Below are 17,830 nucleotides of genomic sequence, written 5' to 3'. Positions count from 1 at the left end.
GAGCCCTCTGACCTGCGCTGAACTGGGGGGGGGACCCGGGTTCCGTACCGTAAAGCGATGCACAGCCTTCCTTCCCCCCCCGCTTTCCCTGTCACGCGCGGGGCATAAGCTGTCTCTTCCCCCCTGCCAAAGGCACCACTAGCTTGGCCGCTACGGTGGGCTCACTGCTGGGTCTTAGGCTCACGCCCCCCCCCCCGCAGAGATGGGAGATGGTACGTGCCAGCGGAGCGCGCTTGCGCAGTGAGTCCCGGGCGGCGTCTGGTCTCTGACTCGGGCAGGCGCTGCCATTTTAAGTTGTTTGTTCTCGCTCCGTCCTGTCGCTGCCGGTCGCTCCCGGGCCTCAGAGGCGCCTCCGCTCTCGCCGCCGCCTGAGAGGAAACGCCGGGGCCGCCTGGGCGGTGCGAGGTTTCCCCACGCACCCGCCGCCGGGACCCGCCGCCATCGCCTGGTCTTCTCCGTAGGAGCCGCTAGCGCAGGGACCCGGCCTCCTCCTCCCTCCTCCGCTGCCGCCTCTGCCACCATTTCCCCTCCCCCGGCACCGGGGCGCTGAGCTAGACTATGGGGACCACGCTGGGGCTGAGCAGCGGCAGAGCGGGCGGCCCGGTCACCGTGTCCAGTGCAGCAGGGATGGGGGGGCTCGGCGACTTCGTGGCTTTATCTTGACATGGCTCCTCCCCGTGCTGCTAGCAGCGCCGCCGCCTCCACTGCTCCTCCTGCGCCCGCCGGCTGCGGGTAGCGAGCGGGCCTCGGTTTCTGCCTGAGTCTCTCCGTCTCCTGCTTGGGGGGGATTTGGGGGGGTGTTTTTTGAGAGGGGAGGAAAAAATCGGTGGGTTTCTTTAACCTAGTCCGACGACTTTATTTTGGGTTAAAACCCTTTTAAAAGCCCCAACCCCCTAGAGAAAAAATGGCTGGAGTGAGGCAAAAATAACCTTGAAAGGGTGTTTTTTTTGTTTTTTGTTTTTTGTTTTTTGTTTTTTCAAAAAATCTGCCACCAAATTTTCAAAATAAACGGGGGAAAATTGGTAAAAATTTGCACCTCCCCCCACCCCCAAAATCTGTTTTTAAAACAACCCACCGGCCTCTCCAGGTCTGTAAAGTCGCTACCATGAAGTGAGAGGGGGAACCCCAGGCCACTGAGTCGGTGCCTCGCTGCCTTGGGCACAGGCCGCCCGCCGCCGCCTTGTGTAGGGAGAGGCCCAAGGGGAAGTGAAAAGCATCGGCCATGCCTAGCCCCAGCTAAATCGGGCTCCCTGCGGAGCGCAGCAGCAGCGGCAGAGAGAGGAGGATCCCCGGGGGATCAGCAGCCCAGGGAGACTGTGGGGTGTTGGGGAATGTAGGACTCTCACCCTGAGGGGTGGGGAGAGTCGGGACCGAGGTATCAAGTCGTGTTTGAGTCTCTAGGTGAGATAATATTGTCCCTTCGACCACACCCACCCCTCATCTATGGCCATCATGATCCCTCTTCTCCTTGGTAGCGGCAGCCTTAGGGCGATGATGTGCCTGATGATGAGCAGGATGAAGTTAGAAATGACTCCGCTGTTTTTCCTCTTTTCTCTTCTGCAAACCAGTGCCGTGTTATTTGTAGTTGATGATTTTGTTGTTGGCAGGGAAATCTCGTACCTCCCGGGACGTGCACTCCTCCTCCTTTGCACTCTCTTCTCTGCTCTCCATCAAGTGTAATAATCCTAAAAAAAAAAAGGGGGGGGGAACATAGCAATAGTGGAAATCTGAGAATAATAATCAGCAGAGTCATGAATCTGGCTGGGGTAAAACGCAATTTGTAATTTGTTTTTTATATATATATATTTCTTTTTTTTTTTTCTTTCTTTTTTTTTTTTTTTTTGTAAGCAAGGCAAAAATAACCCCACATGGATTGGGCTTGTGCCAGTTGCTTTTTATTGTACACATAAATCGTGATAAGATTTTTTTTTTTTCCTTTTCATTCTCACCCACTTATTCGTGTGGTTAAACTCTTCACACAAGCATATTTTCTTCAGAATTTTTAGGTTTTGTTTTTTCTTGGTACTGTTGCAGAATCGCCTCTTGTCCAATCATGGTTGGACGATTACATATTTTGTTTCTTGACCCCTCTAATGTGATAGCATCATAAAATATTACCTGAGGTGCGTTTTTTTGGGTTACATTCGCGTTTTATCTATTCAGTCGTATTAGCGGGGATAAAATGACTTGTTTCTGTTGTACTTGAGTCTTATGAAAAAGTGCCCATAGTTTAGTGACAGTTTCCAAAGGCTTTAGTACCACCTGTGTTACAAAATGGGGGACCCAAACTCCCGGAAGAAACAAGCTCTGAACAGACTTCGAGCTCAGCTTAGAAAGAAAAAAGAATCTTTAGCTGACCAGTTTGATTTCAAGATGTATATTGCCTTTGTATTCAAGGACAAGGTAACTTCATTTTAAAATCTTTTTTGTCTTGTCTGTTACCATAGGATTTCAACTCTAACGGTTAACAGTTATTTTGCAAAATGATTGAAGGTCAAAAATGAAATTTAAAATCCATTTGTCACCATACTGTCTTAAAGTTTGCCTTTAAGTGACTCTGGCTTTCATTTGTCATGTGCTTGCACAGGCTTGTAACATAGTGGTTGCAAGCTCATCATTGGGACACTTGCATCCAAATAAATCTCTTCCCAGAGTGGGAGGGAATTAAAAAGTAAAGTATGTAACTTGTCTATGAAGCCTAATTTGGGGCCTGAATCAGATGCTAATGTGCTTATGAGAGTCACAGTTGTGACGAGAATTGACTGCAACAACTACTGAAGTTATCACCTTTATCAGATTAAAACAAGTTGGTTGTCACTTCCTTTTAAAACACCTCTTGAAATGGTACAAATGTGCATGGATATCTGAAGTTGCTGCTGTCATTCTTGAAAACAAGTTTTTATTTGTTTGGCTGCAGTGAACATAACTTCTGGATGTTGTCATGTTTGTCTGTCCTTGGATAACTCATCTATACCTGCATTTGTATCTTCAATGTGGGTTCTGTCTAACTGTTGGCAGCTATTTTTTCACTTTAATGTTTGTAAAACTCTTTAGTTCACTTAGAATTAGATTGAATTTCTAGGATAATTCATTAGTACATCAAACTAGTTTAAATTTAAACTAGGATGAAAACTTTTAACTACTGCAGTATGTGTTTATTCCAGGAATGAGGGAGGAGGCTATATTCCAGAATGTGATGCTAAGAAATTGAGCAGACTTAAGACACATTTTTTTAGGCCATGTCTACACTAGCTCTTAAGTCGGCAATACTTTTGGTGCTCAGAGGTGTGGAAAAACAACCCCCCACCCCCGAGCGACATAAGTTTTGCTGGCATAAGCGCTCATGTGCACAGCACTGTGTTGGTGTGGTGGGAGACGCTCTCTCTGTCGTTGTCGTAACAGGGCTACACGAGGGATCTTACAGCAGCACAACTGTATCGATGCTGCTTGTAAGAGTAGACATGGCCTTAATCTGCAGTTACTTTCTGAAAGCTCCTTTCCTGAACTCCTTGAGATGGTGTTGACAAGCCTCTAGCTCTGAATCTAACTCCTGTTTTGTGAGAGTGATACCCATCCATGGCAAATAGTATTCAGAGTTTGTCTAGTGATGATGGATATGCAGGTTTCCCCTGTTCTTCCTGGACAAATTCCATAGACAATTGCAGCAATCACAGATCTGTGAAAACCAGCCACTAAGGAAGTGAAAATCTAAGTAACTGAGGAAAAATGATTTTTGTCAAACCGTGTTATACCTTTCTCTGCTTTTTCAATGGAGCATAAACTAAAATTATTGTGATCATCTATGTGGGAATGTGATAGTGTGGATCTACTAGTCTGTAGTTGCTATGCCATAGGGCAATAAAGATGACTTCTTAGCTTATTCACATAGCCACTATCATGCTAAAAGATTCCATGCTCAGTAATAAGATGGCAGCGTATGCCACTCATTTAAGAGAAATGTAAATGTTTAAGTAATGATAGCAATTACATTCTCAGCTTTGTCTGCTTGAAAACTAGTGATAATACCAATGTAACTTCCTAAATGTTTTTTGGAAGTGTCCTACGCATGCAAATTTGTTTAGGTGTTCTGAAACCTTGCTAACATCCAAGTAGCGAATTCCAGAGTCCATCTTGTGGTCAGTCCTGGACCTGCACACTAAGACTTAGGGTGTTTGAAAGCTTAATGGGTGTAGGAAAGATTTAGAGTAGCCCAGCCTGGAGCATGCAAAAAAGGGAAAGATAAAATAATGCTATTACGGAGACTGAGTATGTGCCATATCTCTAATGAGGTGTTCAGAAGGGAAATCAAGAGCCTCTAAGTTATAAGAAAGTCCTACAGGCAAACAACCTTTGTTTGCACATACATCACCTGTAATGTAAAACTGCTTTTTGTTCATATGACTCGGGTTCGCAAAGGGTGGTCGGGACCCCTTGGGGTCATGAGGTTATTACAAGGGGCAGGGAGGTTGCAAGCTGTCAGCCTCCACCCAAACCCCGCTTTGCATCCAGCACTTATAATGGTGTTAAATATATAAAAAAGTGTCTTTAATCTAAAAGGGGGGCTGCACTCAGGGGCTTGCTAAATGAAAGGGGTCACCAGTACAAAAATTTGAGAATTACTGCTATACGTGTTCTCGTGAATGGGAGATGCTGATGCAGTTGTTCATAAGTAACTGTCAGTGTGGAAACAATGCAAGAATCAGCTGTGAAAATGAAGTAACTCTTCACTAGTTGACAGTCTGTGATTGCTAAAATTAAGGCTTTTCTACACTACCACCTGCTTCAGTATAATGTGTTGCTTATGGGTGTGAATAATCCATACACATGAGCGAGTTAAGTTACACTAAGTCAGTGGGAGAACTTCTCCTGCGACATAGCTCCTATCCCTCATGGAGGTGGAGTAATTAAGTTGACAGGAGAGCTCTGTCTGGTTTATACTGCAGACGCACACTGTAGCGCTTCTAGTGTGGACTCACCCTTAAAATTGTTCCCAAATTGGATCTGCTTCCCTTCTACTGATAGTGGAGTTCTTTTAGTAGGGGGAAGAGACGCTTAAATTTCCATTTGTTGGAAATTGACAACTTTACAGATGTGAAATGCCTTTGATTAACTTCGTTCACCAGCAGAAATCTCTATCTAGAGCTGTTGCCAAGACCTCAGCTGTCAAATTTTGACAAAGTTCCAGTCCTATCAATGCTTGTGCATGTGTTTAGCTTGAAGCATGTGTGTAAAAAAGCTTTTGTGGGGATTGGGGCCTGTCTAATAGAGCTCTTTGACTTATTCTCAGTCTTGAAGAGTTTTACAAACAACTTAAGACTGAGTTATGACTCCAAGATGCACCACTAATGCAGTGCTTAAGCAACACTAGCACTGAGGGGAAAACATGCAGACTTTGAAATGTTATAATCACAAACTGCTTGGAAAAAGGATAGAACCCTAATGTGACTACTGTTTTTTGTTCTTTTTTTTAGAAGAAGAAGTCAGCACTTTTTGAAGTGTCTGAAGTGATACCAGTCATGACCAATAATTATGAAGAAAATATCCTGAAAGGTGTGCGGGATTCCAGCTATTCCTTGGAAAGTTCCATAGAGCTTCTACAGAAGGATGTAGTACAGCTTCATGCACCCCGCTACCAGTCTATGCGCAGGGTAAAGTTATTCCTTAAACTTACTAGTTCTTGGCCTGAATTCTGAACAATTGTGAGCTGTTCTTACAAATCCTGGGCCCAATCCTGCATTCCTCCAATCTTTTTTTGAACTAGAATTTTGGGTACATAAAGAATGGTGAATTATGGGTACAGGTTGGGGGCTGAACTGAGATGTGGCACGTGCTTATCCTGGAATCAGATTGACTTGTGTATTTGTGTAATTACTGAAACTCTCCATTTGTACTTGAATGGGACAGATTATATATTTAGAAATTTGAAAGTTCTTCCTGCCAGCCTTGTCCTCTTCTAGTGGGCAAATATTAATCTTCAAAAAGCAGTATTTTTGTGGGATGGCTAAATGCTTATTCCATTTTTAAATTAATATTGAAATGAATGACACTCAGATAATCCATGAAAAAATTATAATCTTCTTTGAGACTAGAAGTTGCAAAAGGGGGAACTGTTATGTAACACTTACTTTGCAGTAGCATGTAAAAAACCCAACTAGGTCTCTATGCTAGCTCTTGTGCACACAGAAAATTTCTCCCAGTTCTTGTCCCAAAGCATTTGCTTTCTCAGACTAGACATAACAGGTAAATCAGATAAACTAGTGGGTTAGGATGGAAGAATGTGGAGACAAATTTAAGAATTGTGAACATTGTTACTTTATGTAAAAGTGAATTATATCTGCTCTTGCACTGATCATGCTGTAAGAGTAATTTACAAGTGATCCACTCAACTCCTTCTTGCAGGATGTAATTGGCTGTACCCAAGAGATGGACTTCATTCTTTGGCCTCGGAATGATATTGAGAAGATAGTCTGTCTCCTGTTTTCTCGGTGGAAGGGATCTGATGATGAGCCCTATAGGCCTGTTCAGGTATTTTGTAAATTTAAAAAAAAACACTAACTTATTTGAAATGTTAAGATTTTAATATTTCCTGTGAAATACCAACTTGTTCCTTAGGCTCTTTGTAGCAGTGATTCTCCAGCCAGACCCTCATTGACCATTGATACTATTTACCAGCAATGGCACTTTGTTGACTAATTGACTAAAATCACGTTATCCCATCAAACCATTCCCTCCATAAACTTATCTAGCTTAATCTTAAAGCCAGAGAGATCTTTCGCCCCCACTGTTTCCCTTGATAGGCTGTTCCAAAATTTCATCCCTCTGATGGTTAGAAACCTTTGTCTAATTTCAAGCCTAAACTTCCCCACGGCCAGTTTATATCCATTCGTCTGCCAATACCACTATTAGAATCTGAAAGATATGCAATTCCAACTTTTGTGAATGTTAGAAGATGCAGAAACTGGAATTGGACATCCCTGTTTTCAGTACAATCCAAACTTGATTACTTCAACCTTTTTTAGATACTGAAAGTTCCCCTGATAAATGGAGTTGTTAATGTTTGATAAATGGAAGAGGGGAGCGACTAAAGTTTAGATGCTAGTCCTCTTTCATTTCTTGGCTTGAAGTTAATGAGTTATTATATACATGTTTCACAGCCAGCCTTAGCTTATTACATTCAGATATTGAAAATACTTTATGCTCTCTGCTCCTTGCTATTGCGTAACAGGCAATAAGCAATTCCAAGTGTTGTTCTACCATCAGTGATGCAAAGGTATTCTAACAAAACAAGATGAAGTTCCTGTTAGACACTGGGTTGAAATGGAACCTTTTGTCTAAATTTTTTAATGTGTCTGTGTTATGGTTAACACCTACGATGTCTGAGTGAGGGACTACATAATTCCTTGAGTTTACTAACTTGTTTGTCAACACTTTTAAGTGTACAGTCAGCATCATTTCCCCTGTTTGTGTTTCATAAATAAACTGAGTGAGAACCAAAAGGAAAATTTGATTGTAAAGCTGCAAACTGGAAAGGAAAGCCAGCAGAGTATCTGAAACTGCTTGCAACTCCACTTTTTATTTAAGTAGCCAGCTGTCTTAATTTCTGCTACACTTGAAACACCAGAGAGCAAGATTAGTGTTTCCTAACGAAAAGCGAACAAACTTTGCACAGATCTCACTTAAGGCTTCGAGTTAAAGAGTTAAATATACCATTCTTTCCTATAAAATCTAAATACTCTTAGATTTGGAAAACAGTGATAAGGACTTTACTGTGCAGCATACATGATAGCCACTAGTTTTCTGCAAAAATAAGTTAGTTTTTTTTGTTTTTTGTTTTTTTAGAATTCTACTCAGTATATTCTTGCATCTGCAACTAAGGGCTTGGCTACACTTGCGAGTTAACAGTGCAATAAAGGAGCCCCGGACACACTACCTGTCCACACTGTCAAGGCACGTAGAGTGCTCTGACTCTGCCGCTACAGCGTTGCTGGTACTCCACCTCAGCGAGTGGAATAAGGTTTGCTGCGCCTCCGCTGGAGTGCCGCGGCACCAGTGTGAACAAGGTGTTGCATTATTGCGCTCTGATTGACCCCCGGAAACATCCCATAATCTCCTTAAGTCAAATGGCCACTCTTCCTTGTCATTGTTTTGAACTCGCTGTAGAAATGCGGATATGCCCTTTCAAAGCTCAGTTTTTGACAGCTGGCTGCTTATCTGCTCCAGGACAAAGAAATGCTGCTTGCTTTGAGTGAGTGAGAGAGGCGGGGGTGGGGTGGGGAGGGAGATCTGCTGCTGTCTGAACTTACAAGACAGCATGCGGACATGCTCTCAGCCCCCCAAAAACCCACTCTCTCTCTCCTTCCACATACACACAATACACTCCACTCCACCCCACCCCCTGCATTTGAAAAGCACATTGCAGCCACCTGCATGCTGGGATTGCTACCACAATGCACTGCTCTTTGTGGCTTTGGAAGAGCTGCTAATGTGGCCGCCAGTGCGCTTCCAGATGAGAGTGTAAACACTTGGCAGCATTTTCCCTGCTGCGGTCTCCGAAGGTTGGTTTAACTCCCAGCGCTCTACAACTGCAAGTGTAGCCATGCCCTAAAAGTGAACTGCTGAGAAAAGTGCTTGTGCCCTGTAATGCTGCTTAACAATGTGTAAATTGTCTAAAGTCTAAGCTTCTATTTTACTTGACAAATACCATGACATTTCATGATAGTGAGGGATGTGCCCCATGAAGACTTCAATCCAGTTTTTAACTGGCCCACTCACAATGAGTAGAATCATAAGTTGTTGCTTTCCTAGCTCTCGGTTGAAGGGGAGATGTTGAATATATTTCTTGACATCTCCCAGATGTCTATAAAATTTCTCTCTTTCAGCAGAATACTCAAACATCCCCGTCTTCCTCAATTGAGGGTTGGGAAAGTTGCTCAGGTGTCAAATTATCCAAGTCACTACCCTGTCAGTTTTTCACCTACAGCAAACCAAAAAAGCCGAAGGAGGGCAAGGACTTAATTTAACTTTTTTTAACAGCATTGACAAGCCTTGGAAGAAGTTGTCTGCTCTACAATGTATAAGTGACCCTTCGCTATGCAAGTCACCTTCAAAAGGGTGCTGGCATGATTTGTTTTTTGTTTTTTGAACTACTTGGGATATGTGTGGTGTGTTTTTGTTTTTGTTTTTTGTTTTTGTGGTTTTTTTTTTGTTTAAACTACTTAGATTTTGTTACTTTATAAAACTTCTAGGGATCTATTAGAACTTAAATTAATTTTTTAATGCATCCTAAATGCACAAATAGTGCTAGTGCATGAGAATCAGAAAGTGAAGTACTGTAAGCACTATTTTTCTTGTCTAAGCTGAGTAAATGCAAAAACAAAACAAAACAAAAAAACCCTGGCTTTGAGAATGTAACTACTAAAGTAGCAGTTTTAGTAGTTCAGGGTGTAAAAAGAAATCTGTTTTTGTTAAAATGTTTCTTAATCTGAGGGCCTCTAAAGCAATGCTAATGTCTCTTGCATTTGTAAATAGTTCTTCCATTCTTGATGTAATTTGTTGCCCTTGAAATTGGTAATTTTTATCCATACTCTTACTAGCTACACACTGCAAAAAGTCTAACTCTTAAGGTCTGGTCTAAGCAGACTTGCACCACTTTAGCTATATGTGCATGTTTAAACTAGGGTTACCATATTTCAACAATCAAAAAAGAGGACACAGGGTGCTGCCCTAGCCCCGCCCCAGCCCTGCCCCCTCCCACTTCCCACCCCCCTCGGAATCCCCCTAACTGCCCCCAGGACCCCACCCCCTATCTGGCTCCCTGCTCCTTGTCCCCTGACTGCCCCAACTGCTCTCTACACCCCCTTCTCCCAACAGCCCCCCCAGAACCCCTGACCAATCTAACCCCCCCCATTCCCTGTCCCTTGCCTGCCCCCCCACCAGGCCGAGGGAGAGCTGTGGGCTCCATGTGCAGCCAAACAAATAAGGCGCTGCTTTGTGGGGGAGGAGGGAGCGGGGGAGGGACTCTGGCTGCTAGAGGACCCAGTGGCTGCGAGCGGCTTTCAATCAGGCACAGCTGTCCAATCAGCCGCGCCGCACTCTGCATGAAGGGAAGGGGGAAATCCTGGCCATTTTTACCTTATTAGAAATCCCCTTACCCCCCGGACAGCCATTTAAAGCTAAAAAAGCCGGACATGTCCGGGGAAACCCGGATGGATGGTAAGCCTAGTTTAAACTGATATAGCTAAATGGGTGCAAGTTTGCTCAGATAAAGTCTAAGAGTTAAGGAGCAACACTCATCAAGCAAGATAATTAATCCATTTGGAGTTCTTACAAGGATACAGTTAATTTGAATGTCAATTTCAAACTGATATTTTTAGGTACTACACACTTGGCCTACAGTTGCATTGTCATTTTTTATCAATTGAACTTCAGCTTTTTCAAATATTTTTCTCTTCTCCCCCCCCTTCATAATTGACACCCATACTTCAGGAAAAACTGACAATACTCTGAAGTGCTGTCAGGTGTGCAAAATAAATAAACCTAGAGCTTTTTTTTCTTTGTTATAATAATGCAGCTTGCTCATGTGCCTCCGCACTGCTTACGTCTCTGTCCAGTAGCAGAATGAAATGTACATCTCTGGTCACGTTCTCCACTGTTTAAAAACCTAATGAGCAGCAGTAAAACTGATCATAGTGTCTCTTCCCCCAAGCTCAAATCTGAGCAGTAGAGAGGGATCAGCTCTGGATTTTATGAGTCTGACCCTACTCAGATCAAACACAGAATGTTAGTAATTTAATGTGGAAAGCTTTGTTTGTAAACACTGCCTTTATTCCTGTACAGGCCAAGTTTGAATTTCATCATGGTGACTATGAAAAACAGTTTCTGCATGTTCTGAGCCGAAAGGACAAGACTGGAATTGTTATCAACAATCCTAACCAGTCAGTGTTTCTCTTCATTGACAGACAGCACTTGCAGGTAAGCTTGTCCTCTTCACACTTTTCAGAGCATAGTTTTAAGGACCTGGAATATTAAGTCTTAGCTTATGAGACAACACTTTATCCTTTTGTAAGCACATGAAAGGAGAATAATTGTCCAAGGGTTTATAAGTGATCTAGTTGTAAGTATTTAATTATTTAAGTTTACATGAACAAAATTGCCATGGTCGTATGCTTGCTATTAAGTGGTGGTACAACAAACCACCATTCTGAAGACTTAAAGATGCAACAACTGGATGTAAGCAAAAAATGTTGCCAAATAAGATTGATTCAGGGCTTTTTTGTTCTGGAATCTATTGGAAATAATTGCTAAAACAGATTCCTTATATTTTGAAAAATCAAAGCAATTTTGGCTTAATCCTTTTTGTAGTTTCATTAAGTAACTCAACTCACAACTTACAGTTGGAATGAAGAATTATTGGAAGAACAGTTCAGTGGTTTCATAACACTTTCATCTTCTAAACATTGCAGATCTTGTCGAAGACTTAATTCTTATACATACAAAATGGTCATTGTCAAAAATCCCTCCTACTCAGGCCAATGATCAATCAGAGGCCTATTTGGAGCCCTGCCATGTTTCTCATTTCAAACTACAGAAACATCTCCATTAGACAGGAATAGTATCCTAAATAGCATCCTCTTTTAAAACATCTAACTATTTTCAAGGCGCTCAATTGCCTGAACTCCTAGAATCATAGAACTGGAAAGGACCTCAGTCTTCTAGTCCACTCCCCTGCACTCAAGACAGGACTAAGTATTATCTAGACCAGTGGTTCTCAACACATAGGCTGCGTGCGGCCCAGTCATCGCATAACTGCAGCCCATGTGAAATCCTTGGGGCATAAAAGTAGTATATTTTGTATGGATGTGGCCCACCTAACACAGAACTGCATATATGGTACACAGTGGTAAATGGGTTGAGAACCACTGATCTAGACCATCCCTGACAGGTGTTTGTCTAACTTGCTCTTAAAAATCTCCAATTATGGAGCAGATTAAAGACGTTTTACCTAATGTCCAACCTAAACTGCCCTTGCTGCAATTTAAGCCCATCGCTTCTTGTCCTATCCTCTGAGGTTAAGGAGAACAATTTTTCTCCCTCTTTGTCCTTGTAACAACTCTTGTATACTTGAAAACTCATGTCCCCCATCAGTCTTCTCTTCTCCAGACTAAACAAAACCAATTTTTTTTCAATCTTTCCTTATGGGTCATGTTTTCTAGACCTTTAATCATTTTTGTTGCTCTTTGGACTTTCTTCAGTTTGTCGACATCTTTCCTGAAATGTGACACCCAGAACTTGACACAGTTCTCCAGTTGAGGCTAATCAGTGTGGAGTAGAGCAGAAGAATTTTTTTGGCTTGCTTACAACACCCCTGCTAATGCACCCCAAAAAAAAAAAATCCCAGAATGAGTTTTTTTTTTAACATATTTAGCTTATGATCCACTGACCCATTTCACAGTACTCCTTCCTAGGTAGTCATTTCCCATTTTGTATGTGTGCAACTGGTTGTTCCTTCCTAAGTGGAGTACTCTGCATTTGTCCTTACTGAAGAGACTCAGTGTACATATAAGATAGACTATAGCTCTGGTGTGAGAGCCACGGTTGACAACTTTTGCTCCTGTGGCACAGTGGAACACTGTCTCTACAATAAGGGTAAAGCTAGGTTGTTTAGGAGACTGACCTTTGGAGCTGGCCCAAGACTGGAATGAGCTCTTTAAGGACCATTACAAACCTCACCACCTTAAGTAGCTTGAACTTGGAGAAGTTCTTTGACTTTGCTTTCTCTAGTATACACATGTATTTGAAAATTGCTGTGCATGCTTGTCCCCCTGAGGAGAAGATGAGAACAAACATATGACATGTTAGTCATGCTGCACTGGAAGGCTCTCAGGTTCTTATACCATGCTCACTAGTATCTATGTAGAACTGAATCTGTCTTCCATTGCAACAGCCCCCATTCTTGCAGGTTTTAAAACTGATCATTTTGTCCAAAAATTAGGTAATGAGCTTTTTAACAATTTTTTTGAACAGCAACAGTTAAAAGTAGGATTACTATTGCTGGAGAAGGACAATACCTTCCACAATTAGTTATCTGTTAGCTATAGACTGAAGAAATTGCTAAATCAAACTAATCGCTAAGTTTATATTTTGCCATTTATGTTAACTTACCTAGAAGCAAGAGTTAGTGTTAACAAATGGTTGCCATCACAGAATATTGAGACTGTTTTGAGATCAAGTTTTTTTCCATACCACTTGTGAGAGTAGATGTCAGGACTTTATATAAGCTGGCAGGGCTTTGGAGCTGTGCTCCGGCTCTGCTCCAGGCAAAAACCTGCTGCTCCGGGCTCCGCTCCAAAGCCCTGTAAACAGGGACAACAAGCTTTGTGGAAACTTAAGTCTTTGCTCACTCAGCTCCTCCTTTAGCAGACCCCTTTTTCAGACCAATCCCTTGCTCTAAACCATTATGTAAAACCTCATGGAAGAGGAAGCCAGTGACTCTCTGATTTCCATATACAGTAGCTAGCACGAAACAGCTAATACAGGTTGCCTCTTCTCTTTCATAAGACTATGATGCTGGACTTGAAAGAGTCTCTAGTTTGAGAAGTAAAATTTCCATGTATCTAGTAGCCTAACCTAATTTGTCTCCACTTCCAACTAATCTAGAGGAGTTTTCACTAAGTTTTCTTCCTTTGCTCACCACACCCTCTTTGATGCAGAATTTCAAGGAAGGGAAGAGTTGCCACCCACCCTTCTCTTGGCATCTTTAGCTTTCCAGGCCCTTTCAGGTTTAAGATACCTGGTGTAAGAAAATAATATAACTAGTCATTGACTCACCAGAAGCTTTGCTCAGACCACTGCTTTGCATATGCCCTGCTCAGAAAACAGTAAGGCAAACCCTTTAAATTAGGGCTTCCACAATGATATAACCTATGCCAGTTTCCTCCACCAATAGTTGTAGGATTGTAACTGCCTTCTTGACTACTAAATCTCTTTTGCCTTTCTTAATGGTATTTCCCTTGCCATCCCAAATATTGTCTTTGGTCAACACAGCGGTGAAGTTGAGGAGGAAAGCGGAGTGTTTCTTGTGTATAGGGGGAGAGATCCCAGCCCAATCTTCCAGTGTTCCAGGAGGCTACTGGTGACTTGCAAATCCCTAATACTGTTCCCCTTTCCCTACAGCAGAAACCATACGTGGAACTTTGAAAATAGATATCAAGTTAGAAATGTATTACATTTAAATGACTAATGCTCGAAACAATTTTGTTTTTTTAAACTGATCAAACTGGCATAACCATGGCAGGAAAAAAATCCAAATTTAAAGTTAGCGAACAATAGCAAGTACTTTCTTATTGGGTGGCTGCTGCAATAACCTCAAGCAGGGCTGACAATTCAGGATACAAAGACTTCTAATTTAACTGTAACTCTCATTTGTTCAAATATCAAAAGAGGGCTACCTTTCTAAACTCACTTGTAACACCTCTGCTGTTCCAAATGTAACTTCTTTTCAGAATTCCCTTGAAATCCTTGGGTTTATCTCAATGTTTCCTAAATAAATACTTATAAATGTTTGGGTTAATTTAAAACAACCAAAGAAAGCTGGTAGTTCTGGACAAGCTCTTCATGCTTTGGACTAGAATCGCAATGCATGACCACATGAGCTACACAAACCCCAAAAGGTTGCAGAAGCCTACCTCTATACCACATCTTACCACCAACTTCTCCCACCCTTTAGAACAGCTTTGTGTAAACGAGGCAAACTCAGCAATCTTGAGGTTGAAAACAGGATCTTATTTTAATAGCTTGTTAAATGCAACTGACAGAACAGAAAGCAAGTACAGTATCTATTTGAAACTGTTGGAGGAAATTGGGGGAACTCTAATTATCCAAACTGTTTTCTGGCTAGGAAACACTGTAGCTACCACCTTTAGTCTCCAAATGCCAAATGATCTTCAGCAGATCCTGACTACTCATAGTCATGGGGAGCTCAAACAGTGTATCTTAATATTGGGGTATTGATTTGGTACTGAAGCAGAGAATAGTGCTGCCTCTCTATTCTGCATGCTGACCATGATCAGATTATATTCAATTTAGTTTGAGAGCTGAGATCTCAGCCTGAGGAGATGTGGCTTTGTAGCTTCCCCATGTAGAGCTGAATAACTTATTTTTGTATGAAAATATATTCTGGTGAATCTCTTAATTGTTCTATAGCTAATGTTAAATCTTCACACACACAGTCTAATTTGTTAGCCCCTCTTTCAAAGACACTATACTACTTGTCAAATTCCACTCATGGTTGTAAAAACTTGTTAAGTAGTTTGACATTGTTCAATATTTTGATCAGACTGCATACACAGAAGGGGTTGAAGCAGAGTGGTTATAAGAATCTTTCATTTATTTGTAGGGATTGTTTTGAGTGGGGAAGGGTAAATATTAAACCTGTGCAAATGTAACTTTTTGTTTGTCTACATGTTAGGTCTGAACAAACTAAATGCTTTTTTTTCCTTTTCTTTTTTTCCCCCTCCCAGACTCCAAAAAACAAAGCTACAATCTTCAAGTTATGCAGCATCTGCCTGTACCTGCCACAGGAACAGCTCACCCACTGGGCGGTTGGTACCATAGAGGATCACCTCCGTCCTTACATGCCAGAGTAGGGTACTGGCCAGCAAAATGGGGAAGATCACAGAATGCAGCAGTGAATTCTCACTTTCCTCACCACTTCATTCTTTCAGAATTTAGAAGAAAATGGACTCATGTTCAGAACACTATACATTGTGAAACTTTATCATCCTGGATTATTTTTTAATCATTTGTATCAGAACTTTACAATTTTTTTAAATGTTTTCTGCATGGACCTTGTGAAAGAGAGGATGCTCTGCATATTTTTGCATTGTGTCAGCATCTTACTAAAATGTGAAATGAAAGGACTGTTGTACACTGAAACAAATGTATCTGAAAGCACAAGGTGATCATTTGTGGTGGTGTTCCCATTTGTGCTGATCATGCCCCCTAACATCTAATGTTAGTCATCAGTATTTGGAGGGTGAGAAGTGAATGTAACGGGTATAAAAGCCTTATAGCTTTGCTGTTAATGATTGTATCAGAGAGCACTATCCTATTCATTCTAATGAACAGAAAAGTGGCTGTTACAATAGAAATGTAAATGTGGGGAAAGAATTCTTATAAGGAAAAAAGCATCTCATTCAGTGTAGGCATTTCTTGCCTTTTTTTATTTTGCTGGGCCATGTTTAAGTTTACTGGCACTTTCACTTTTGGATCTTTCCCCAAGTTGCTGTATAACTGTATAAAAAAGTATTCTGTTGAGTTGGATACATTTATACAGATTATGAGGCAGACCTGGAGTCTGAAGTAGTTAAAGCAGCTAAAAGTAAAATAGTAGCTGCAGAAACCATGTTCTTGGTAGAGAATTATTTTTTCTTGAGAGTTGAGACTTGTAAACTTGCTGGCGAACTGCAGGAAAATACTGGTTTCTAAAACATTTCTTATGGAAAACCCATTGAGGGTTTTTGAAATAGACGTTATAAAGCAGTTGTGAACTTCACTGTAAAATAGTGTTTGGAGTGTCAAAAGTTGGTTCTGGCAGAACATTTTAAGACTGTGCAATGAAATAAGGAAGACTACTGTATAGTTTTGATGACAAAGAAGGCTTTTGCTTAAGGGTTGAGTACTTTACTGGAGTAAATCTGTATAAGCCTGCTCCCTTTGGGTAAAACTAGTGCTTACCTGTTTAAATTTGTATTTAGCTTTTGTTTGGAATTGGAAAAATTGGAAATTAAATAAATTAGGTGAAAGATGACAATTAATTTTATGCAAAGCTCATGCGTTTGTTTAATTACTTAGCTCATACTATTTTCTTACAATATGTCCTCCACAAATATTTCAGACTGAAAGCTTGTAGAACAGTCTAAGCATTGCCACTAATTTTCACTAGAGAGACTAAGGCATGTTCTCAGCATCTGATATGGTTATGGTAATATCAGTCTGGCATTTAAAAATATAGTGATGTGACAACATTAATATTAAACTAGCGACCAAAAGCAGCTGAATTCACTTAAGGGCATGCTGGTGTGCCAGAAGCACTGTGAATTCTACTGATTCCCCCCCCCCCCCCCCCCCCGCTTTTTTTGTCCTGGCAAGTCTCTCAAAAGGGAAGGGCTGTTGAAGTGAAATTATGTAATTTCAATTTATTAAGAAAACATTGCTTCCTCTTTTCCCTACTTCTGTTTTAGGGCCTGATCCTGAAAAATGCTGCTAGGCATTTGGGAGTACTTGAAAATTGGTATTACTGTCAGTAGTGCTGGTAACTGTTTCTTTTCAGTGACCTGTGAGACAAATAGCAACACCAGACTACAGCTTGGTGAAACTTCGGTTCCACTTCTAGAATATTGTCTTCAGCAGTCTTGTTTGAATACTGTAACCTACTAATGAGCTGTTCAAGGTTGCTCATGTGTTGTCTTGGGCAATGCATCTCGGGTGGAAATTAGTGTTTCACTCTGTCCTTGATCAAACTAATTATAAGGTGTGGCATTGGCCATCTCAGTTGAGATTCTGGTCACTGACAAGCAAATGACTCGAAGGATAAGAGTTAGTCAGGGAATTGGTGTTTCTAATTATAGAATCTTTTAAGTCATAAAAGAAAGTCAAGATACTGGTTTATGAGGACCTCTCCAGGTTTATCCACAGTGGCCAGATCCTTCATCTTAATTTAAAATTCTGTTCCAGAAAGTAATCTGTACTCAATTATATTGCTGCTGTCTTATGGATTTGTATGGGAATCTTATAGATGTATAGGTATCAGACCTACATTATGTGGCAGAAC

The 17,830-nt window shown here is 41.4% G+C and overlaps 1 protein-coding gene across 1 annotated transcript; it reads left to right on the top strand.

Moving 5' to 3' along the window:
• The first annotated feature begins 257 nt into the window (after positions 1-257).
• On the top strand, positions 258-16,819 carry C2H6orf62 (chromosome 2 C6orf62 homolog). The gene is made up of 5 exons (XM_034762437.1): positions 258-2,403; positions 5,472-5,648; positions 6,400-6,525; positions 10,837-10,971; positions 15,519-16,819. Exons 1-5 carry the CDS (start codon positions 2,275-2,277, stop codon positions 15,642-15,644), a joined length of 693 nt encoding a protein of 230 aa, XP_034618328.1. The 5' UTR covers positions 258-2,274; the 3' UTR covers positions 15,645-16,819.
• The last annotated feature ends 1,011 nt before the right edge of the window (positions 16,820-17,830 follow it).

This window comes from Trachemys scripta, chromosome 2, assembly GCF_013100865.1.
Source record: "Trachemys scripta elegans isolate TJP31775 chromosome 2, CAS_Tse_1.0, whole genome shotgun sequence".
In the NCBI taxonomy this organism is placed as follows: domain Eukaryota; kingdom Metazoa; phylum Chordata; order Testudines; family Emydidae; genus Trachemys; species Trachemys scripta.
Note: the sequence above shows the minus strand (reverse complement) of the source record. Positions and strands in the feature narration are given on the sequence as shown.

Bases quoted from the DNA above. Each gene is read 5' to 3' on its own strand.
- C2H6orf62 (XM_034762437.1), top strand. From the start codon at position 2,275: ATGGGGGACCCAAACTCCCGGAAGAAACAAGCTCTGAACAGACTTCGA. The intron at 2,404-5,471 runs GTAACTTCATTT...TCTTTTTTTTAG, and splicing joins CCTTTGTATTCAAGGACAAG to AAGAAGAAGTCAGCACTTTT. The intron at 6,526-10,836 runs GTATTTTGTAAA...ATTCCTGTACAG, and splicing joins AGCCCTATAGGCCTGTTCAG to GCCAAGTTTGAATTTCATCA.